We start from the raw sequence: 26,426 nt of genomic DNA, 5'->3' as shown, positions 1-26,426 counted from the left end.
ATTGTATTTAAGATCTTATGTAAGAACCGACTATGAGTATTGGCCCAAAACATTTAAAATAATTTTCAAAGGAAGTACTAATTAGGGAGTAATGATTTATACTAGTCTCGAAAAAGAAATTGTCTGTCATGTCGTGTGATATTTGGTTTCGAAATAGTTTCGAAATTTATTACGACAGGGATATTACGACAGTCCAATTGGACAAGTGATGACTCTTAGATATGCGGCACGGCAAATCAGGACTCGCTCGAATCGCTCGCGGTCGTTCGGAAGCGCCGTATCGTTAGTCGAAGGACATTTACGAGTGGTTTCGTCAACGTGGCGAACGAGCCAAGTTCGCGATAGCGAGCACACGCAGACAGCCGGGGCAACCATTTATTTATCAAACTGAATTACGAGAAACGCGACGTCGGAACACGTTCTCCTAATAAATTATCCCGCACCTTCACCTGCCTTCGGTCAAGTCATATTCCGTAATACTTTCGAAATCGAATTAATTGTTGTGAAATGACATAGTACTGTAGTCTTCGCAACAGAGCTTGTACATATATTCTACATTTACGTATGTCACCAATGGCTATGCTAGTAGTGAAGATTAAATATAAAGTATGAATTATAGGTACATATAAATTCAATACAATTTTAATTGACTTCCGCATATTTCTGTATATTGAAGAAGACTCAAATTCAAAGTATTAATGTTCGTGTTTACTTCAATTTTTTGACAAAAACAAAATACAAGGAGAGATTTTTGCTAAAGAATCTAAAAATTTAGTTAAATATAGATCTGAAAATAATTTTGTTGAAATTGACCATCAAAATAATTTTGTAGGAATTTTAAGCATAATAAATACATGCCGCAAAAAATTTTGACATATATTCTAGCAATAATCAGTTTAAATGTCCCACATAATAATTTTAATGGTCCAACAAAATTATTTTTAGATCTGTTTCTAACGAATTTTTAGATTTTTCAACAATTATCGTTTTTTCTATGTATATCCTAAGTTACGAATTATACATAGGAAGAATGGTTTTGTTAAAGTATTTAAAAATTTAGTTAGCTACAAATCTGATAATAATTTTGTTGAACCATCAAAATAATTATATAGGACTAAACTGGTTCCTAAAATGTCAAAACAGCACTGTTTATCATACTTGAGATTTCTACATAATTATTTTGATAGTCCAACAAAATTATTTTCAGATCTATATCTAACTAAATTGTTAGCTAAATACTTTAACAAAATTGTTCTTTCAATATATTTTATCACGTTATAAATATATAATTTACGCACCAACAACCGCGAAGGCTTACATATAGATATGTTACTTGGATTTATTCCTGGAGCTACAAATATTACTATTTTATTTTACTTTAACGAATATCATATTTCATATAAATAGTATCCATTTACTGCAACATCTTACGGTTGCAAAATTGATCAAAATCCTCGTGTGGCATTTAATGTACCAAATCACCGAAGCCTGAATGCAGCATTGTGTCCTCGACGACTGGCTCCTTTATCCGTTGCATCGAACAGCGGATCGCGACACTCCGTTTCGTGACATCGAATTACCTATGCAATGTAATGTCAACGATTTTGACAGTCGTGCTGGTCCCACCATGATGAATGAAGGTCTCGCGAGATAATCGACGTTATCGCATAAATCTTTCGTGTCGAGCCCATTGTAGACGACTCGCTCATTGTCGTCCATATTGATGTGGTCGAGAGAAAGAGAACTGATCGACTCAAGTGAGGTCAGATGTCTATCGTCATGGAATTGAGGCGAATCTGATTCTCATTCAGATTCTTCAAAACTTTCGTGCACTTTACGAAATTTCATTTATGCATCCAAGAAGAAGTTACGTCATACTTCGATTTTCAATTTCAATCAGTTATTTTTCAATTAATTCTTATGATCGACATTCTTACGATCAACTCTCAATGGATTTGTCTGCCAGGCTGTATAGAGATTTAACGCCATTATCTAGCGACATGTGTACAATTAAGAACCGATATCGGTCTGAAAAAAACGACCTCTTCGACATTGGATCGGTCTATGATTTCTGTTTGAAGCTTTCCATACTTCAGGTTATTACTTCTATTCCCAGAACGCGAATGTTAGATGGTTATCGTCGACAAGGAACGAGCAGACACCAAGGTTAGGCGCGATCGAGCTTAGCTCTCTGTCTCTCTTCCTCTCTCTCTCTCTCTCTCTCTCTCTCTCTCTCTCTCTCTCTCTCTCTCTCTCACCCCCTCTGCATATCGATTTAAAACACCCGCAGAGCGCCTTACAGTAACTCATGGCGAAATCGCGTTACGGCACCCGTGCCTCGCAGATCATCTCTCCGCCCGCTCTCCCACCCGCCGCTCGTTCCGGGACGCTGATATTAACGACACCCGGTAGATCGTAACTTTGTCACCCAACGAGAGGGAACGGGGTAGCGCTTGCCCGCCCAGCTAAGAAGAAGCGGCCTTAAAGGGCGCTTTAGCCAGCGCGCCGCCAGCTAATTGCATGCATTTTTAACGCCGAGACGTCTTAATCGGCAAGCTGTATGATGGAAACGCGTGCATAAAGCTTTATGCTCGGGGCACCCTGGGGGAAAACGATACGAAGGGATCAGGCGTATAACCGGCGAACGGAGTGTCGTCTAAGGGGTGAAACGCACTGGCGATAACATTTTAGCACTGTTATATCATGTGGTATGAAGAATACTTGTTATGAAATACTGCAGCGGTGTTTTTCAGAATATTTCTTATCAATTTTAGAAATAATTCATATACATATTTTCTTTCGATTTAATACTTTTTTAAACGTTTGATTAATCTCAGAATAGTCACTTGATTTTTGTTAATGTAAATGATTTCCTCGGGTGTTTTTACATTCCAATTAAAATCAGTATTAACAATAAATATATTGTATGTTACTGATTATTTTTCGATTATGTATTTAATTATAATTTTCTAAAAAAGGTATGCAGAAACCAAACAAATTTTAAACAGAATAAGCACGTTAATCTCTTATTATGATAATATTTCTAAAAATTAAAGATTTTAATTAATGTAATATTTACTTACAAGTTTTTGACGGAATTGCATATTTAAAGATTCGTAAAGAATAATTGTTAAGAAAGAACAAAAATATTATAAATAACATTCATACAAAATATTTCACAATTTATATTTTTGCGCCGCTGAAGTATAAAAACACCCCAGACTATTCCAGAGTTAATAAATATTAATAATAATAAATATTAATATGATATTTCTTCTTTGGCGCGACATTGCGCAAAGATACATCTACACTAACCGCGAATAAAAACAAGAGGTCGTTCTTGACAACAGAATTGAAAATTAAATTCACTGAAAAAGTAATTGCTTTTCCACGAATGCAAGCGAAATGACGTGAGCTTCCCACATCTCGAAACGACCGGTTTGTATGCTGATTGTGTGGCAAAGAATAGCGGTGAGTTTGGCGACCTATATAAATCGCGTTTCCCTCGCGTAAATGTCTGAGAGAAGGAAGAGGACGGGGAGAGATTTAACGGACGTTGATGTATCGACGAGATCCGCGCCTCCGCTGCTCGACGTGGCCATCCACGTGGCGTGATTAACGCCGCGCTGTCGTCCTGGTTCTTCGCGGAAGAAAGAGAGAAAGAGAGAAAGAGAGAGAGAGAGAGAGAGAGAGAGAGAGAGAAAAAGAGAGAGAGAGATTCGCGAAGCTAAGGATAACTTTAGCAATGATGGTCTCACGGCTTTCGATGTCGCCGTATGTAAACGTAAATGCGGCACTCGTTCTCAGATACGACTAACATCACGCCGAGTCCTTTACCCTCGACCACTCTCGTGTCCGTCGCCACCGTTTTATCGACCTTATTACGTCGCTACTTGGCGCGAGTTACACGGCTGAATGTCGTATAACGTTAAGGCCCCCGTACGGATGTCTGGAGATCCGGTTTCTCGTGCCTCGTTAACTTTTGCTACGAGTGAGACACGAAAAATCATTGATATCATACATATCTGAACATATTATTTTATATACTTTTTTTTATTTTATTTATTTTTACGTTTGGAAGATTTATTTCTTCAACACATTAATTACACAGAATCTGATATATATTTAATGCCTGAAAGGAATTGAATATGATACTTTATCAATTATGGAAAATCGAAAAATAAAGATTTTAAATGCTAACGTTAAGCATGCAATAACGTTTAAATCATACAATCATCTATAAATGTTTATATTTAGGAACCCATTTATTTATATAAATAATATTTTGTATAATATCAAAGATTTTGCTTCTTGTTTTTTTTTCTTATTGTTGCGTTGAAATACATTTATTATTTATATCATTTTTAATTTTATTGTCTCTAAGAGAGTATCTTATTATTGTTATTATTGTTATTAATATAAATGTGCCTTAGATGTTTGCAAAAGTTTATAAAGTTACTTAGATGTTACTATAAAATTTTTAAATTATATGTGTGTGTATGTGTGTGTGTGTGTGTGTGTGTGTGTGTGTGTGTGTGTGTGTGTGTGTGTGTGTGTGTGTGTGTGTGTGTGTTTTATTGTAAAGTTTGACTCTGCAATCATATCAATTTCCTTAATAAATTTTAATAAATTTAATATTGTTTTAATTATGGAACCTAATAAAGTAAGTATTAAAGTATCTATTCAATTTAAATTTGACAGCTAAGGAATTACAAGATATTGTAATAACATATAACAAAAAAATTTACAATAAATTCTAGTAATGTCTAATAGTAACTCTAGAAATTTTTACAAACACTTAATCATACGCTTAAAGTAATTCATCTTTTTAAATTTTCAATAAATGACAGTAATAAATTAACAAATAAAATAAGTAAGAAAACACTACTATAAAACAGACAAGAAAACGCTATAAATATGGTTAAATATTGGTGTCTAATTATTGTAATATTCCTATGTAAATTTAATTAAAAAAATACATCTTTCAATTACTCAGTAATTATATGATTCAGTTAAACTGCACACCGATTACTAAATTTGCAACGTAATCATGAACTAAAATAATATGTCTGTTCACGTTGCTTGAAATACATAAAAATTTTTGCACTTAAAAATAAGATAAATATATGTCGGGTATTAAAGAGAGAGAAAGCGAAGTGAGTGTTGAGTGTGCAAAAAGTCAACCAACACAAATAGACCTAATAATATTACTAAAATTAAATTAATCGCCGATTTGATAATAATACTACTAGTATCTTAAAACACTATAAAGAATTTATTGAGAAAAATAATCAAACTAAAAGATTTACAGCAAAGTTGACATAAAGATATTGTAAATAAATATCGAGAAGCTGTTATAATCCTTGCAAAGAATTATATTGCGATTATTCCATTCACCGTGAAAATTTGGTGGAGTTTATGCGCAGAGGTATTACACCTACATCTCAGAGTGAAGGCGCCATGAATCGCGAAAACAACGAAAGCAACGAGCGGACGCGCGCGAAATGCTTGACGAGGCGTGCTCGCCGGCAGCCTCGTTCGCGCTCATTACTCTTTGGCGGCCGCGTCATTTGTCTCCCGAGGATAATCGACGAGTCGGGGCGGAACGCGAGCGCGTTCGCTCGCGCCGAAGCCGAACGAAAGAAGAGAAAGAGAGGTGCTACGCGCTACGGCACGAAAGTAGATGCGAGAAAGAGCGAGATGAGGCTACGGACACGGATGTACGGTAATGTGGGTCTGGGCGCTCTCTCCCGACTCCTGACTCCGGAGTGAACGAGAGCGGACGGCTCTCGAGGAGAACCCCGCAATTATGTAATCGCTGTGTCATTGCGTTAAAGTAATTCCATTAGCTGACGAAGGCCCAACCGACGCTGCCAACGACGACAACGATGTGCGTCTCCGTGTTTCTACATACGTACGCATGTAGGATGTACCATCAAGGTACCAGTCGCGAGGTCATATTCTCACCTTTTCACCTTCTTCCCTCGCGGCATGTCTCCCGCCGACAAGTTGATGGCGAGTCAATTGTATTGGCGATTTTAATGCGCCGCCGTCCAGGCGAGTCACGCCGGACTGAATTCGCGCAGAGCGATCGCGGGAAGCAGCTTTGATTCCGATCCCGCCGATTTCGTCGACAGATCGGACCTCGATCAAAATAACTAAAGATCCGAGTAGCCGATTGGAAGCCATGCGTCATGATGTAGTAAATTTATGTTTAATATATGATAATAACTTACTACACACGATTAGGTCATAGGTATCTTGCATATTTCTTCAAAAAATTAAAAGCATTAAGTAATTAGTTGTAATATTTATAGTTTAAAAGAAATTATTTATTTGTTATTTAAAAAAAAGACGCAGTCTCTTACAAATTCTTTCTAAAAATATTAAAGTATATGTAAGAGAGAGAATTACTTAATAATTTTTGGGTATTTATCTCGCAACGCGAGATACAGATTACTAAAGTCATCTATTGGAAAAATAATGAATTTCTTTTTACTACACCTAATATAATTCGTCATAATATTTAATAAGACCATGTACATATCACGTACCTAACGTTTCTTTTTTACCTTGAACTATAATACAATATAATACGAAGTCTTGTATTCTTTTGTTCCACCTCAGCATGATTTCACCCGACGAGCCGCCATCAGGATTAAACTGCGCGAGAAGTAGGTACACGGCGAGCGCAACGGTCACATATCGGACTTGCGTGATTCGAATCGGCTTCGAAATCGGCCGTCTCGAAGCCCAAGCTCTCCGCGCACCATGGCGTCCGCGATTAAAATCTCGTCGGTCGGCGATGTCACCTATGTCTCGTTGCGCGCGATATGCGAGTATGCGACGATGGAATCCCTGACAGGAGGTCGCCGGATCCTCGTGCCCCCCGGTGGCGCATGAATCACCAACGAGAGAGTCGCCGCGCGTCTTGTCGAGGCCGGGTGGAAGGTGACAGCTGTCAAGTGGCTGCTATGTACGGCGTGTGTAGGTGGTACGTAGGTCCCCACGTGGAATCCCGTACGCAATCGTCGTACACGTCCGCCTGTCGCGACACGGACACGACACGGACGTGCCGCGTGCATTGGCGCGCACGCTAACGTTATCCTATCGGTCGAAGATTGGGAAGATCGAGGATCCGGATCGAGTCGATGAAAGGCTTGGTCGAATGCCTACCGTGTCGAATGTACGGTATAGATGGATAGGCCTGATTGTCTACGGTCAATTATGTCATTCTCAATAGGAGTCTAAAGAATGCGAATGGCTTTCGGTATGTGACTGATGATATGTGATTAGAAAAAAATACGATGCTTCTTTCATAGAAGATTCAGGTTAAGGCTAGGAATTTTGTAATTTTTATTTCGTTACTTTAATAGAGTCTATTCTCGAATATATTATAAATTTTTCAAATAGAACTGAAGCTTTTGTTCAGAATAACACTCAAAAGAGACGTAAAATCTATTGAAGTAAGAAAAGATTGCAGTTAAATAAGTAGGAAAATATCATATTTGTAATATTTATTGGATATAAATATGAAAGTGCCGATTATATTTCTTTCTAATTCTGTAAAGATTAGTATTCTCATTAGTCATTTCATCTTTTTCTAATAATATTTAATGGCATTGTATCTTCTAGATACGTACTATTTATAATGATATAGCATCTAAGAAAATTACATCTCAGGTCAGAGAATACGATAACATTTAACGAATCAATACACTTTTAATGAGTTTACCATTTCAGGAGGGCAAAGTTCAATAACGTACAATTATAACATTGTTCAATATTTATTTCTTTTTTTTTTTTAATATATATAACAGACATGACTTTCACAAATGTTTGACACAACATTTTCCGAAGGCGTGTATTTTTATTGGAATAGCTCGACGGTGAAATTCATTATCCCGGTTCGTTATCCCGTCCACCTGTTCCGGCGCCATTGCACGCACATGCACGCACATGCACGCATCCACGCACGCCCGGCTTGCCTTGACCCGCGGGGCGTGCGAGGTGCCTCGAGGGGATGCTCGTCGATCGCGACGTTGTAGCCGGGAATTAAGGTACCGGGTGACCGCGCGCGGGCTCTCGCCGCTTAATAATACGCTCGCCGCGGCCTGTCACGCTTATTTTTAAATCGTCGGCAATCGGTCGCGACTCGCGAGTCTCGTTAGCATAAGTCGAGCCTCTCGACTAGACGACACGACGCCGCGCCGACGGGAAACGCTGCGATGGCTGTGATGCAATGCGAGCCCGGCTCGCGCGAATATGCCCAGCGGCCATAACAGCGCGTTTTACGAGCGTGGATTATGCAGTTACGCTCGATTCGCGACGTACGAGTCCCTGTCTACGAAGGCGGAGAGTACCATCATTGGGTACTTCATGGAATATCTGCCGTTTGTCGCGGAATGATTGATAGACGGTTCATTCGAGAGCGTGTCGCGTAATCCTTTCGAGTTATCCCCTTGTTCCTGGTTCCGCGATAATATACGTGAAATTTGTAAATGACTGAAATCGGATTTAACATTGAACTGCACTGTTGGATATTAAAGGAACAATGGAGTAACTCAACCTTTTGAATTACGTATGACATATTATTTTTAATTTCCATATGTATCAAAATGTAAATCAATTTATTTCTATGTAGTAGTTTTGACCTAAATAACATCTATTTTACGCTTTAATATGATAATAAATTGAATTTGAGTGAAATTTAATATATTTTCCCAAGTTAAATTGTTTAATTCGATTATTTCGGATTAACGACATATTGAGTAGGAGTAAACTTATAAAAATATTAACGATCTATAAAAATACAAAAATTACTCAAATTGAGTATAATGTGACATTATAAATATAGGCCTGGTTGTTTCAGATAAACTATATGATAATTTATCTATTAGATAAACAAAAGTAAAAGAGTAGCATAAGAGAGTTATAAGACAGTGAACTGAAGTTTATCAAAAGGTGGAACAATTCAGCTTTAACAATGTAAAATAAAAGTTTAAATATTTCTGGATCTTTTCCACATTTCTTGAAAGAATATCAAGTGTAATTCTTCTCTTTCTGTTCAATATAAAAACAAGTGATCAGGAAAAGTTGATAATGCTTTATGAGACGTAAAGCATTAAAGGTCATCGTGCTATTTATTTAATGTTAAATTAATTCTCTAATAGTCAAGGAGAACTTAACTCACTACCTGCAATAAGTTTCACAAGGATATTATCATATCGTCTGTTTATAGGCGTAAACTATATCGTTATCTCGAACGTAGTAACGCGAGCCCTTCTCAAAGTGGAAAGCGAATTTCTAGATTAGGAACGAGGTGGAGAACGCGCGATAAGCGCGCGCACGAGATCTGGAAGCGTTCCACGGTGGATCTCGATGCACGATCCTCGGCGATGCACGGTTTGTTACCGGTACCCGATCTCGCGAAATCGCCGTGATCCGCGCGAGGCAGAGTCGCTGCACTTTGCGGCCACGACCACTGCTGGATAACGCGTCACAATGGCGAGGCCCGGCGTGACTGGCGTTAGGTGTTGGCGCGTCTATCACGGTCGCGTACACGGTGCCACCCGGTAATTTAGTGCCGAGTCCGCAGTCGATTTCTCGAAGCGATAAAACCACATGAGGCAGGGACGAAGGGGGACAAAGAGAGAACGAAAGAAAGAAAGAAGGAGCGAGAGAGAGCAGCAACGAATAATTCTGAACTGAATCTATTTTACGTGGAAGAGAGAAGCGCGAAAAGAGGAAGAGAGAGAGAGAAAAACGAGAGAACGGGCAAGATGAGGAAAAGGAAGAGAAAGAGAGAACGGGCAGAAGAAGAAGGTGAAACAAGATAGCGGATGGCTCTTGTATCTCGACGTTTGAATCGAGCGATGCGAGACGGACATGCCGGGCGCCGTCGTTTCATTGCCGCGATTCAACAGTAATGACAGAACCGTAACTAGAGAGGCATCTCCTTGCTTCTCGTCGTGTCCTCCTTCTCTCATTTCCGTGCACATTCTATCGCGTCGGTTTATCGTGAGATGCCGCTAGATAATTAGTCCATTAAGAAATGTCTCAGAGATCGAAGGTAAAGTCGCAATAAAATCGTCACTTTTTCCCGGGACAAGCTGGCAATTGAAATTCCCTTCCTATCGAAAAGGCATCATTCAAAAGAGATAAAATAGTATGAATCGTTCGACACAATCTGCGACTGTTATAAGAAATAATGAATTTTTATTTCTCAAAACCCAAGTAAAAAAATCAAGATTTTAAACTTACACACACATGATATTTCTTATTCTAATTATTAAAATATTTTTTCTCAATGTTTGTTTATTGATATATAGACATATACATATAGATATAGATGTATTGCTTCTATCAAGTTTACGAAAAAAAATCTCATTTGTATACTATTTATATCAAATACAAATTAACTGATTAAAGAAATAAAAATCAGGTTATCAGAAAGTTGTTATTGTACATTTTCGCGATATTTCTGCATATTTTTTAATTATGCAGTAATGTATACAACTTGCATTTTTATTTCTCTTTGCAAATGGAATTTTCGCAACAATCTGGATATACTTTTGTCTTATCTTCAAGAGTTTCCATGTATGTTCCTGGCGGACAGAGAATGTAAGCCAAGGGACATCTAAAATTAATAGAAAATTAACATCTGATCTCTGAAGAGCACTGTACTTCACAAATTGCTCACTTACGGAAGTGCCGTCATTCTAAAGTTTGTCCCTTCTGAGAAACATTTTACTGTACAACATTCGCAGGTATTAAATGTCTCCGTAATATTTTTGGGACAGTTCTCTAGTAATATTAAAAACATAATTATAGATTCCATATGACTTGAATAATTACAGAATATAAGTCGATTGTATTAACTAAATAAATACGATATTGTTTTCTATAAATCAAATATAAAAATGTTCTTGATTAATTACAATAATAACATAATTAATTATAAAAATATAAGATCTTAGACAGGAGGAACATATATTTAATATCTATGTATTTGAATTATGATATATAAATCAGTGACACGCAACCTGCCAATTAATTTTCAGCAGCCCATCGGCTTATAGTTGAAAGTTATATTTTTCATTTTATGTAAACTATTAAAATGATAACATTATGTGTAACAGTTTAACAGTTTCATTTGAGACACACTTAACAAAATTTTTAAGAATTTATATTTGAAATATAGTCTATATTTTATAAATAAATGACATGTTTGTAAAAATATTTGATTTTTTAAAATCTATCTAGCTTTTATCACTACTTTGATTATACTCCTGATTGTTTATTTCATTACTGATGATTAAATTACTGATTTATTATTAAATAAATAATTTTATTACTCTGAGATTAAATTCAAAATTAATTATTCTGATAATTATTTCTACACAAAGTACAGTTGTGTAAAAAAAAATCTTTAAAAACGATTATGAAAATGAATAACTGAAATAAATAGACAGATAAAGAAATTATATTTATAATTTCCTTATGATATGATGAAATTTTTTATCTGTGTACTTTATACTATATTATAATAATATATAAATTCTAACATTGTAATCAATCTACTTAAAAAATCTTTTTTATTAAATGACACACAAATTTATGTAATAAAGGTAAATATAGTATACATAATTAATAAAATTACGTACCAAATTGTGGAATTTGTGTACTAAAATGAACCAAGATGAGAAATATACACAATAATCCGAAGTGTTTCATCTTGCTGAATTACGTGGAATGAGCACAATATCGAGATGCGAGTACATCTCTTAATATATATATAATCTATTTTCTTGAACTTTGATCTTTCTGAATAGATTAGATAATGAGAAAGTTCAGATCTTATTAAATCAAATCACATGTAAAGAATCTTCGCAGATATTTATATAATGTCAGCATTAATAGATGTGGATTGTGCAGGTTGCACTTTTTTAGACTAATGCTTCATCTTTGAAATAAATTTCAAAATAAAGCATAGTATTATATTATGCAATTTAAAGATAGCGATATAATAAACAAGTTCTAAGTAACAAGAATAATTGTAAAACTGCTTAAACTGTTTACATACATATTAATAAAACTCAATTTTGATAGAAGGCTCCATAGAATAAATCATAGGAAGGTAGAAAGCTAATGTTATCTAGCAGATTGTTGGTGTGTAAGAATAATATATATTCAGAGATAAAATAAAATTATAAACATTTCGACCTTTATTATTGGGTCATCTTCAATGTAGATTTGAAAAAAATTCAATTGTGCAAATTAAAGCGTATAATGGTCGCTTACTGTTTCGTCAATAGATAAAATATAAAAATTGTCTGTCGTATTTAACTGAATACTCAAACAATTACATTATCTGCAATATACAATAACATGAAAAATAATAAAAGACAAAATACTAATACAATAATTCATTAAAAAGCTGGATAAACTTACATTACATATTGATGGAAATATTGGATTCTTTACCATGAATTATTGTAAGAAGAATGAATTTTCCAAATTTTATAGTTAATATGCATATGTTGTTATTATAATTTGTTTGACTTTCTGTTTCCTTTTATTTATTATATTATTTTTCCTCGCAAAACGATAATTTTGTTTTGACCTCTTCACTCTCGAAATATCTTACTGTACGCACGTTTCTAAATTATCTGACCGTCAATATATAATATATAAGTTTATTCAGCTTTTTAATGAATTATTGCATTATTATTTTAAGTTTTTTATTATTTTTTATGTTATTGTATATTGCAGATAATGTAATTGTTCAGTAAGCTTTTTCTAACATTTTTTGAACTGCATCTGTCGATAAGTCAATAGAACTTAATACAACAGGAAAACAAAATTCAATAATTTTTCAATGTATTAGATACGGTTATCATAGTGGTTGTTCAATCCTCACGATCGTATCGAAAGCCATTTAAACCGATCGTGATCTTGGTAAGACTTTGTGCTAAATCAATCCGTTCGTCAGTACCTAAAAGAACTCGTCTTGTCGATGGAAATGACTCATGCAATTGACGTTGGTCAGTCGCGGTTGACTGCGTCGGTTGTGAGATTACCGTTTCACGATTCATGAAGAATATGACAACCATGAAGTTCAGTATAGATGATTAATTAAATGCTGATATTAGCGTCAATGATTAAGTCAGGTATAGCCTTCCGCATTTTGATCGATAAAAGCATCACGATCGTCAGTGAAAAAAATTTGAATTTGAGTTGGAAAACAAATTTGCAATCTGCGTATGCAGAAATAGTATTACTAAAATTATCTATTACAACTTTATATATATAGAAAGGATTTTTGCTGAAATATTAACAAATTTTAACTAAATGCAGAGATCGATAATTTTTTTGGACCATCAAAATAATTATATTTGACGCTCAAACCGATTATAAGAAAACTTTTAGCGGCAAATTTTTTGCAGCATCGCTCATTGTGCTAAAGATTCAATTATTTTCAGAGAGATTTATATCTATTAGGTGTTGGAATTAATTCGTAGCGTTTTTTAATGAAAGAATGTTATTTATTTCACATGAGCATTAAAAAATACATTAATGAAAGTACTTCCCATCACTTGTAAAACGCTACGAATTAATTCCAACACCTAATAATAAAGTTTTAGATACTTCAGCAAAATAGATACTTCGTTTTTTTCGTGTGCAATACAATTCACATAAATATTATAAGTTATTAAAAAATTGAACACGCTGTTTTAATTTTTACTATTATAAAATCATCAAATATACGTATCTAAAAAAAATCATTTACAATCTTTCTTTTCAAAGCATTATCATCTTGCTGTTTCATGAATATACAGGAAAATGTTCACGTTATTTTGCACGGTTGTCCATGTACCTATTTTTCGCTGTCAATCGACACTTCAGCCGAACACGGCGAGACAATGACGAGTTCGTGCGACGATCATTTAGCTTTTACGACCGTGTACTTGCGCCGAGATGATATTCCGCGTTACACTTCGTAGAAAGCGTCTATGACACGAAAGACCGAATCACGAAAGACCCCCTCGTCCTACCGTTATTTCGTGCAACTGTCATAAGAACTCTGTCGTGATTTCGTGACGGTTTTACCGCTCTCTCTATTGTCAGGCATCAATGAAGTGTAACGACATTATACATGGGTGACAGAAAATCCCATCGGTCAATATATTTATTTTTAGAGTTTTTATTAATTTATTATTATTTTCATTCTTTTATATGAGAGTCTAAATGAAAAAATGGATGAAATGTTTATAAAACAAATATATAAAATAAAACAATGACTTTAAAGTAACTTCTATTGTGCAACTGATATTCTCAGCCATACTTTAATATATATAAATATATAATATCTGGAAGCATAGGACGACTGTCACAACTGACGAAAGCGATGTCCAAGTATATATATATATACAAAAAGGATATAACTGTGCGAAAGGCGCGGTGATTGCTGGAATGGAATCCGTCGTGCACGACGTTCGCCAGCGAGGAAGAGAGGAACGGAGAAAGTATCCTTTCAGCGAGTACAAGCCGTGCGATTCTTTTTCCTCCGCTGTGTCTCGTCCATACACGGCACACAGAAACTAATAGTCCAGAACGCGAATGCACCACAGCCTTTACGATGCGCGGCCGCGTTTACGGCTGTTTTTCCACGGATGTCGTAAATGCGTAGCGACCGGCAATCCGGCCCGAATATAAACCGCGGGATCGACGATCGTGCTCGGTGACACGGCCGGACGATCGCTCGCTCGGCAGATTCAGCGAGCGAGCGAGCCCGTGGGAACGCGACGCACTCCAGCGGGATCCGCTTACGCAAGATCGGGTACCTGACGTATATGACATACGGGGCGATTTAGGTGCCAATGCGAGTATTGGCACTAGGATCGAAGTCACTATCATGAAAGCTTTGTAGGAGTTTAGTGTAATATTGAGTCTTATTCAACCGTCCATTATCGTAATCATATTTCAATGCTGTTGTATAAGATACAGTACCTGCCAAAAGTATTCAGCCAAGATATAATTTTACAACATTTTTTTATCAACAAGCGGACTTTTTCTTATTCTCTTTTGTATCATTAAGTAAAGTAATGGTGAGATGTACACAGAGATTTAAAATTTATGTACGTGTAGAAGTTGTTCTAGAATCAGGGAAGTAATGAAAGTTTAAAATCTTTAGACGACAGGGATCTACCTTTCAATTCTCGCTTGTACAAGCTTGATTATTTCATTATTATTTTTGCGTAACGAGTTTAATTATTTTTTGTTGTGTTTTATTTTGTGTTTCAATCTCTATCTACGTCACGTATTTTTGCATAAATTTTTTTATATTTAAATCTTTTATTTGAATTAAATTTTTTTATTTTATACTGTTTTCTCTATAGTTGCGATTGCGTGCAATAATAATATTTTAAAGAATTAAATTAGGTTGAAATAGGGAGAGTGTTTTACAAATAGATACATAGATTATACCATTTAAGTTTTTTTCCAATAAAAGATAATACTACTTAGGTTTCATGTCTTACTTAATTTGGTACACATTATTTGAACTGAATAAAGTAATGCAGTATGAGATTGTAACTTGACACCAGTTATTTATTTATACATCTAAGACACTACTCTTTTGATACCAACTCTTTTATACAAATACTTAATTCAATCCAATATACGTATCACTTGAGTTGAACTAAATAAAGCAACTTTGAGATTTTTTTGAAAGAAAAATTAAAACAGCTCTTTTAAATTAGAATAGAAAAATTGCCAATTAAATTTGAATACAAATAAGATACGTACACTACTTAGGTTCTATCTTTTTAAACGAAAGAGAGACTGAATATTTAAGTTTTATCTTATAATTTGGTATAATAATGTCTTATTCAAATTTTAAAAACTACAATATTAAATACTTGTATACTAGATCTTCATTTATATAAGATTCTTTATCTGAACAATGTAATAAAATTACTTTCTGATCAGAAACTTTTGGCAGCTACTGTATATAATACATGTAGGGAGTTACACCATCAGTCACGTAAAATAGCAGTAATCATAAACGTGTATTTCCACGAAAAAGAGAATCAATGCAAAACAATGTAAAATATGATGTAGGAGGACGGATTTGGTTTACATTTTACATTCCTCGAGAAGTTCTCCATACAATCTAACTGTCTAATATTAGTAATACTTCAGATAGCTATTGGGATAGCGCTGACTATACTTTCCCAAAGATGAATGCGTTGAAGTCATAGCGGTTTTCTATTGACGGCACAGCGATATCGATAGCCATGGTGGAAAAGATCAGACGTTCGTGGGTCTGTATCTATCGGCTGCGCCTTCGGCGACCATGACCATCAGCGACATTCACCATGCTTGTTTCCCATGTTAACCGTTGCACGCCTTTTCGATCGCCGCTCTCGCCTATGCGGCTCCCTCTTGATCAGTTTATCCGCGAATCTATGTAATACGGAAACTATATTATGGAGCCTCGACCGTGGAATATCTCGATCACGCGGAGCGACTCGCTCGTCCGAGTCGATGTTCAAACGGTGGGAAAAAGGGTGGAAATGTTGCGGTGAGATTCGACGGGAACGTTGATGCTCGCGTTGTTCGTCGAATCTGAAGCAATGACGATAGCTATCCATTATGTAGATACATATATCGACCGTATCATAATAATAATGATTAAACAAATAGATAATATAATATTACATGGAAAGAACGGTTTGCTAAAGTATTTAAATTTAGCTAAATGATAAAGAAGTATAAATACATATATCTGAAAATAATTTTATTGGATTATTAAAATAATTATATAGGCTTAAGCTGATTGCTCGAATGTTCAAACTTATTGCAACATTGCTTGTTTGAGTTTTCTACATGATTATTTTAATGATCCAACAAAATTATTTTCAGATCTATGATCAGTTAAAAAAATTGTTAGATACCTTAACAAAATTATTCTTTTTGTGTAAATAGAATAAAAATAATTATGAATAACAAATAGTAAAAGGATCAATTTTCATTTATAATGCTTATGAAATAAAATGTGAGTGGAGCGTGGGAGAATTGATGAAGAAACACATACAAACGTAAGTCGAACGACAGACAATGAGGGGCTATAGATAATTAACTGTAGTAGCGGATTCACGTTTATTATGCAGCTTTTATAAGCTTTTATGATTAGGGAATGACAGTGAAATGCGATATGGCGATTAATTTCCTTGGTGAGAGTATATGACACTTTAGTGATATCTCATGCGACCAGAGAGGGTGATCAATTCTGTCGGATGATTCTATCGTTCCATGTCTCTACAGCCAGTTGATATGCGAACGTCGATCGTCACTTAGCGGCGCATCAGAAGTCACTAATCTTAATTCGCTTATCGGATTACTCGGCTGCTGCGGCGTGCGATGGAGACGTTCGTGTCTGAGAGATAATTCTCCCGGTATGATAATTACCGAAACGATAAAGTCATTTCGTTAACGTTTTCGTCGCAGTCCATTCTCGGACATAAGAATTTTTGAGTACCATATAAATATTCATAATTATACTTTCTCATTCGCTGTAGAGATATTTTTGACGTTGTGATAATAACAAGTATAAAATTATTCTTATAAAAATTCGTAACAGAATGGTTAACTATTATAACGTCAAATGTTATTTCAAATAGAATAGAAAAAAATAAGATTGCATGTATGATTAACATCGTAAATTAATGCACTTTTTAAGTCGAATCTCTGTTTTCTGTACAGATTAATCTGTAATTCTGCAATATTTTCTGTATATAATATCTTGAAGTTATAAATTCTTAAAACAGAAAACAGGGATTCAAAATTTAAAAAATTAATTTACAAATTAACTTCTTTATCATTTCAATGCAGCCACTTTTTATGAATATTTATATTTAGTGAAAAAATCTTTAAGCTTCGCATGATGTATCTTGAATTTAGTATTAGCGGGACATTGAAAGAAATCAAGAAACGTCAAAGAAGCTCGATCGTGCTCGTCATCATCATCGGATGTCAATCACACTCCGGTTGTCCGGTTTCCCAAGAGCGAAGTACCGTTCGTGTCGGATCTCGCGTTGTCGAGGAAGAAATCGCCTATGGTCGATCGCTATTGTCACGCGGCGTCGGCGACACTTCGCCATCCTCCTGTTATATTGTCCAAAGGCGAACGGTACCGTCTCGACTGCATTATTAAGCGGGATAAAGGCCGGAGAGTGAGGTAAAGAGGTTGTTGACCATATAGCGGAAGACTTGCATTTAATAGCGTATATAACTCGAGAAATGACCCTATCTCTCTCTCTCTCTCTCTCTCTCTCTCTCTCTCTCTCTCTCTCTCTCTCTCTCTCTTCTTTTCGTATTGTGGCAGAATCTATTTTTTCATTCTTCTTTTAATCGATATATCAACATATTTTTCATCTCGTAAAATCATCGAGTTTGTAAAACGAATTAACACGGTTTTCTTGTCACTTTACAAACATAATACTTCTACTAAATATTATTGTGCAGTTTCTCTCTCATAGTTTTTAACTAATATCAGCAAAATTAACTCTAAATTATAGGATTTAACGTTAGATTTACATTTTTAAATAAATTATTATTTAACAATGTATTAGATGTATAGTCTGCAAAAGGTGACAAAAATTGAAAGTATACTTTTCGTATTACACATGAAATGGTTCATAAAATCAACATTTGTGTATTCAACAATATAATTTTATAGTTTAAATGAAAATTTGTTAATTTTATTTTAATTATTTAAAAAAAAAATAGTTTCCTTATTAAAATAATTTTTAGTCTAACAATAAGTTCTAAATCGCCGCTAAGCTTTTTATATTTCTTTCACAAATACAATATAGACAAATCTAATTTTTAAATTTTGTTAATAAATACGTGCAGTACATCAATAAAATAATAATCTTGATTTTTTATTGTTTCTTCAGTGGATCTCGCGTGCAGAAATTGAGAGAATTGTGGCGGTTCTATCCAACGATTTCAAGAAGCAGCTTTTAGAGCAAACCAGAAGTAGTGGCGTCCACGACCCGGGATAATATCCGAGTCGTTCGTATGGGCAAGCATCGCGATCCGGACAATTACGATGCTCGGAGGCAGCTTCTACACGTATGACGATCGCGGTCTGAGTCATCGTCAGATTTTCCCAGGTCACAGGCTTTAATAGCCGATATTAATCCCGCAGTGGGGGGCTAACGACAACGGGGAATTCCTTGGCGGCACCCGCTCGCATTCATTTGCATCGAGTTTAATCCACGAGCTTAATCGCCCGCGGATAATTGAACCGGCATCCGTGGTCGACGATTGAAGAAATCGCGCGCTCGACTTCTCTCGAGAGGAACCGGTGTCGCTTAACGGATCCACTGCGCTTGAGAATGCACTTGCTTCCGTGCCGGTACGCATCTTTGCTAATTGTATCGCATCTCCCGACACGAGTCGCCGAGCACCAGCCGAGAGCCGAGATTTGCCCCGATGACTCCGCAACCTTTCCGCTCTCCGTTAGACCAATGAAATATCCTCTTTGTCCGAGAATAGATTATATATAATTATTAGATAGACCGTATACGATTATTTCTCGCATCTTTTTTTCATTATATTATATATTTATAGCCATTTAATTAAACTCATTCTATACATGAGTTTCTATTTCTGTAGAGCAACAGATTCCTCCAAGTTCACTCGCGTTTAAAGACGTTCGTTCTGCCTTTGCAAACTTCTTCTCACGCTCCGCTTATTTGCCGGTGACACACACCTGGCCGATATAACCGTATTCTGCCCTCGGACTCTTCGCATGCATGAACACGCAAAATGCCGATCGATCGCCGTTCGTAATCGCAGTTTGAATCGTTAGCGGAGATGCGGAGATTGGCCAAACTCGTCGAGTCGATAAACAAATTGTACATATTCCGAGCCGCGCTCTTATCTGACGCGATTTAAATCACTCGCTACTTAGGCGATCGTTTCGATGATATTTCTCTGACTAAGAGTGAAATACTCGACAAGATTTCTGATGGCGGACAAGTAAAAGAAGGAAAAGGCAATTTCATGAGATACTCAATAAGATCTGTCAGTTCAGAATTAGAGTTGCATTTAAAGTCGCGTTTCTTTTAAGGAATTCAACTCACTATTTCTCAGAAAGCAGTCTCAAGTCGATGTAATAAACGTACTTTGACATAGTCAATTTAATATTCGAAAGTAAATTTTATTCTTCAAATAAATATTAAAAATGCTTTTTAACTGAAATCAATTAATAGTATTGAAATTTATGAAAAAATTAAAATTTATTATATGTATAATAATATATGTATAATTGATTGCTCGCATATTTTCGCGAATTCGAATTTATAGTAAACAGTATTACGTTTCACTTCAGAATTGCTTTCAATCAAATGAAATTAATCTTCAGCGACGTTAGTGGAAATAAAGCATGAGGTATGCAAACATAATCTATTCATTGAAAGTAATTTGAAGTATTTTGGTGAATACCTATGTAATTTAGATCGTCGTTATTCCTACTCGATATATCATTATTTTACTAAATACTTGTTTTAGTATAAAAATATAAAATAACAATATATTGAATAGGAGCAGTGATGATTTAAATTAAACTAAAATTTGACACTACATATAGATTAACTGTGAAGACATTGATTACATATACTGTATCATATTATGTTAAATATTTACGTTAAACAATTAGTATCAATAACTCACTTCATTGTTACGTCGCTTGATGTCTCCCACTAAAAGGGTTCTGTATTTTATCAAGCATTTTTGCTCAATGTTATCGATCATGTAACTTTTTCTTTAGAATGGAAACGTAGAAAGTGAAAATTTATATATACATATATAATACATACATATAAATTTTTACGTTATACACACATATAAAGATCTTATTCACGTTTCCGCTCTAGAGAAAGTTGATCCTTAGAAATTAAGCAACGTCCAAAGGATTAGTGACACAATTTAGCAAGAATGAGTAAATACTCAATACTTGTACTTTTATTTTATATGGCGCGCTATTATAAATATAAGTTAATAAATTTCATTTAGTCATAAGTTTTTAGACATAAGTCGACAAATGTTGTTCTATCTTTGTTACTCAGTGAATGCCAAAAAAGATAGAACGATGCTTGTATCAACTCGTGTCACTAAATGGAAAGTAGAATATACAGAAAGGATACTTTCCAGCAAGAGATATAGATGACAGTGAATCATTATATCTTCATTGATTACCAATGTTACTTTAAATAAAAATGAAATAATTCACTGTATTACATTGTGTCATCTGTGTCTCTTGCTGAAAAGCACTCAATATTATTCGCGCGACACGCGAATATCCATTATTTATTATAAGATAATAAAGACGATCAAACGTACAAAAATTTTAGACATAATCATAAGGCCATAAGCAAATACACAGTTAATCAATCATCGAGCATTTTAAAACGTCTGTCATTTGAAATCATAATTTTGATTGTTATTAGTCGATTTGCTTGAGATCTTACGACTAAAATTTTTGTACGTGATGGCCTTAACACAAAATGCTGTATGTATTGTCGTATTATGCTTCGAGACTCGACATGCGATCGAAGACCAAGTCAAGTATCGAGAGAGAATACATGCGATTATTCTCTAGAAGCCATTCGCGACATTAGTGATGGTAGCTTACGCGATTACTTTATCTAAATCTTACGATTGACAAGGTATGAACGTATCAAGACGTTGGCTATTTGTCGATCATCGCAGATATCTCGCATGATTTATTCGCTTTAAAAGATAGGAAGTTGTAAATTATTTTTCAAAGCAATATATTCCTGATATCCTCACACTTGATAATCACTTGTTTAACAATCACTTGTTTGCTCGTATTCGAATGTATCTCGCGTAACGTTTTAGATTAAATAGTACAAATAACGGAGTATATGCTCGACGAATATTATTTCATATTTGTTTTTTTGTGATGACGTAGAGCGGCTGTTACACGACGTTCGATGTTTGTGTTTTTTTTCCGTATCGTACGGTGCGTCGCCGTTGTAAGCAATGTTGTTATTCTCGAACCGCCGCGAGGCTCTACCCCCAACGTCACCCCTTCCCCCCCCCCGTCCGCCCCCCCAACAGATTAACGGCGCGAGGTGCTCTGTTCTGTGTGCCATTGTTTAAGACGCGAGTGACGCGACTCGTCGAGTGTTACAAGACGCCAAGTACGATTATTCTTTACGAATAGGCAAATGATTAGATTGCAAGTTATGCGATTACTTAACTCCTATAGCTGATAACTCGTGAATATATCGAAAGAGTATCCGCAAATCGTCAGATGGATGTTTTGGGCGATGAAGGAATAGTAAAATATTAAATAGGAAAACGTATTTGATTGAGGCATATTTGGTTAAGGCGATATCTTCGTGCTAATAATATTTTCGAATTTATACAATTTCTAGTCATTCTTGCAGAGCAAGTAAATTATTGCTTTATTTTGCTAGCCTGCAAAATTATTACTTTTAATGATACTTCGAATTCACAGTTAGATACCTCTCATATAGTTCTCTTTATTTAAGTTAATGAATAAATATCTCATCATCGTTTATTGTATAACATAATATTCTCGGCAAAAATAAAAATATATCGGAAACGAATTTAAGTCAAGTGGTGGTTGAAAGAAGCATGAACGAAGTTTCTAGAAAACAAAAAACAATCGAAGAAAAGTAAATCCCCCCCCTTCCCCTCTCTTATATTCGACTTAAATTTCGATTTTCATTTTTACCAGAAACGAATTTTGTAGTACTTACGTTCGAAATGTATTGCGTATGTGTGACATCGAGTTTCAAACTTACAATTTCTTGCGATTCTTTTGATATTGAGTTGATCGGATCGCAGGATTGGCATCCCTGGCAATGTCGTTGTGAGAACAGTGAGAACGTTTCGCGCACTACGTGAAAAAATAGAACGCACCATTGAAACTGTCTGTTCGTGTCGCTTGGATTTCACAAAATGTTTGTAACAAGATTTTTAAAACAAGAAACATATTTGAGCGTCAAAGAGAAAGAAAGCGAAGATTGTAAGTACGTACAAAAAGTGCAAGCAGCACGAACAAACGAAACCTGTGACTCGCACGATATCACCGTGAACTCCGTGAAGTTTGCCGCGAGTTTCGCTTGTTTCACTACGTCATTATGGGCAGAACGTCGCGGACGCCGCGGACGCCGCGGAAGGATAGTGAAGTACTTCGATCAACTTCGGGTCAAATGGCGTCGCGTTTAGTCCCAATTAATTCTGCGATAATCATCTATCCGGTCTATCGCGTAGTACGAACTTAGTGTTTCCATTCTTTACCGAAAGCACGCAATTCACGCGATATATATACAGTTCCGAATTTATCGTGATCGAAGATATCGCCTGAGTGATTCGTTAGACTAACCGTTTTGAATATGAACGTCGTGCATCCCGTTTCACGCATGATGCGCATGATGTATGCATTTTATCCTTCTTATATTCGATAAACCACAAGGATGAAATGATACATCATGCGCAGCATACGTGAAACATCCAGGTAAGGCAATATGCAGAAATATAGTTATGTTTGTCAACCGGATTGCTCGTAATGAAAATCGAGATGAAAATTGTCAAAATGGACGATATTTGAAGTTGTCTGATTTCGCAAATTTCGCCATCTTAGATTTGCCTGTGTGTTAGTATGTTAGTATGTGGAATGTCGCGGAGTGTATCGTGTAAACACTTGCGAAGTAACGAAAATCGCGTTATTCTCGGAATCGCCGTGTGACGTATTGCGTGTTCAGAAATTGTCGTATTCAGAAATTGGACGATAAATTCACATATATTATAATTAACCGTCGAAATGTTGTGTATGTAGGTGTATGTGTAAGAATTTATCTGAGAGGAGGAGGGGCCTCTGAGAGGCATCGGACAATAGCGGAGCAACCGTATAGGTGAGTAATTTATTAATTATTTATTTTCTACCTGTGGAATTGAAACTGTCTTTTAATAATAAATCACTTTTAATAATAAATCACTTATTATCACTTTTAGAGATTATAGTTCATTTATTAAATATTTCTACTTGTAAAAAAAGGCAAATAAATAAAAATATACGTAATATTTTAATAATATTGTTTATTCTTGGTGCTACTTTAATATTTGCATATATTTGTGTGTTGCAGATTAATGCAGTTTTATTATAAACTTCGCTGTGCATTGGATGGGAAGTAATGAAATTCACGTTACTTTCAATTATCAGGAGTGCCGTGTAAAGTGTCGCACGATTATCTTAGTGGATGATGAATTCACTGTGCTGTAATTAATAATTGCAAATGTTGTATCTGTGTTGTGTGTGTGTGTGTGTGTGTGTGTGTGTGTGTGTGTGTGTGTGTGTGTGTGTGTGTGTGTGTGTGCAATGAAAGAATCTGAGAGGAGGAGGAGGCCTGGGAGGCATCAGGCAACGGCGGAGCAACCATGGGTAAATAATTCATTTTATTTGCTGTGGAATTAATTTTGAAATTTTATGGTTTATTGAATTTATTATATAATTTATTCAATTATATAATATATTTATTAAATTATATTACATATTTATTAAATTTTTACTTGAGGGATAAGACGGTAGAAATTTGATGTATTTTTTAACATTGTTTATTTTGCACATTACTTTAATGTTTTTATGTACCTGCGTGTTTCAGATTATTGCAGTTTTGTAAACTCCGCTGCTGCGCATCGGGCCGGTGAGTGATGACAAAATATATTTTATTTTATTTGAAGATAATGGATCTGCGTAGCATAAGAATATTACAGATTGATATAAAATCTCGTAGAACGATTATCTTGAAATGGATAGGATAGATAGATTAATATTTAATCCTAAAATATAAAGGCAATAGATATTTATCGATATTAATTTATTACATGAATGTATAAATAACTTATAAAATTGAAATGAAAGTTAATGAAATAGAAACGTTATATTTAGATTGAATACTACTGTGCAATGGTAATATTTTAATTGATGGTATAATAATTGCCGAAAATTTATAAAAAATAAATTCAATTTATAAAAAATAAATAAAATAACAAAATATTAAAGAAATTCAGGATTAAATATTAATCTGTAAATTACTGTAAGAGAACAATATATTAGATATTTTTGTTAACATTTCGCGAGAATGAAAAGAACGAAAAATATATTATAATATAATCTCGTAACATATTTAAATTAATTTATTTAATAAAAACATGCATTAAGCCCATTTTAAATGATCTATAATTCACGACCAAATTCTATTTATAATATTTCGTGTCACGTAACATAGAAAACATTTGAAGAAGTGAAAATACATATCAGTAATGTACAATAGAAAATATATATCAGTAATGTATATTACTTCTTTAAATCTTTTCTATTATATAATATATTACACGACACGCAAAATTATAAATAGAATTCTGTTCTGAATTTGGTCGCGAGTTATAAATCATCTAGAATAATGATTGTGAAGGATATTTTTATTTTTATAAGGTTTTTACATGAATCTTTCGCTTCTTTTTGTACATGTATTTTGAAAATACAATTTTAACTTGATTTCTAACAAAGTTAGGACCAAGATATATGTAGATTGTAGAGCATTCATGTAAATATGGATCATAGTATAATTTCTAGTATGGTTTCAACTCTGAACTTCTCTGAATAACTAAAAATTTAATGGGTATATCGCACATATAACGATGAAGTAAACGAAAGAATGGAGCGGAACCGTCTAATTCTTCTATCACGCCTACGTCAAGACATTCCCGTATATCACGTATCTCATATCCCGTGATAAGCCCTCAGGCGCGAAGAGAAACGATATGAAAAGAGATAAGGTATAATCCATTGATTCGTAATACCAATTCGAGTTCCGCAAACAATTGCTTTGTGGAGATAATCGTGCAGCAATATAATAATTATATAACAATTACGCATCGTTAATAAAAGAAAACTTAATTGTATAATTTTTACATAAACTGTAATATTTTCCTTATATATTCGTACATTCGTGCATCTAAATCTTATCTTGCCATCTTTGATGTATGATATAACATATATATATACTATAGATATATTACGCGTGTGTAGAGAACAGATTGAAAAAAAATTTGATTAATCATTGTAAACGTCGGTGCAGTAATCGATGCCGTCTCGATGTGCAATTAAAATATTTAGCCTAGAGTACGTTCGCGCGGTTTGCACAACGCAAATAACTTTCCATATTTCTTGCGATAATAAGATTAGTCGCGACTACAACCGAACGGCGGTGTCTCAGACTAATTACGCTCGCGAAAGAGTACACGTAATGGGAGGTCTCTCAACTGTTGTGTACAATAAATCTCACGTTCGCGCC

The 26,426-nt window shown here is 35.0% G+C and overlaps 1 protein-coding gene and 2 long non-coding RNA genes across 5 annotated transcripts in view; 1 reads left to right on the top strand and 2 right to left on the bottom strand.

Moving 5' to 3' along the window:
• Positions 1–23,193, bottom strand: part of LOC147908171 (uncharacterized) — a 124,997-nt gene extending 101,804 nt beyond the window's left edge. Inside the window, exons 1-2 of one of the 3 annotated variants that reach the window (XR_015546601.1) lie at positions 23,108–23,193; positions 22,827–22,966 (exon numbers count right to left, since the gene is read on the bottom strand). This is a non-coding gene — a long non-coding RNA (uncharacterized LOC147908171). Of the gene's footprint in view, positions 1–22,826 lie in introns of all 3 variants that reach the window. The other 2 variants (XR_015546600.1, XR_015546602.1) reach the window with 2 other exon arrangements.
• LOC147908172 (uncharacterized) lies at positions 10,197–11,800 on the bottom strand. The gene is made up of 3 exons (XM_087411222.1): positions 11,667–11,800; positions 10,707–10,806; positions 10,197–10,639 (listed from the first exon to the last, which is right to left on the bottom strand). The coding sequence occupies exons 1-3, from the start codon at positions 11,734–11,736 to the stop codon at positions 10,528–10,530; spliced, it is 282 nt and encodes a 93-aa protein (XP_087267348.1). The 5' UTR covers positions 11,737–11,800; the 3' UTR covers positions 10,197–10,527.
• A 24-nt stretch (positions 23,194–23,217) lies between the features above and the next one.
• Positions 23,218–25,913, top strand: LOC147908170 (uncharacterized). Its single transcript, XR_015546605.1, has 3 exons — positions 23,218–23,984; positions 24,216–24,511; positions 24,732–25,913. It is a non-coding gene; the product is annotated as an uncharacterized LOC147908170 (long non-coding RNA).
• The last annotated feature ends 513 nt before the right edge of the window (positions 25,914–26,426 follow it).

Source organism: Acromyrmex echinatior, chromosome 11, assembly GCF_024713525.1.
Source record: "Acromyrmex echinatior isolate Ae372 chromosome 11, ASM2471352v2, whole genome shotgun sequence".
Classification (NCBI taxonomy): Eukaryota; Metazoa; Arthropoda; class Insecta; order Hymenoptera; family Formicidae; genus Acromyrmex; species Acromyrmex echinatior.
Note: the sequence above shows the minus strand (reverse complement) of the source record. Positions and strands in the feature narration are given on the sequence as shown.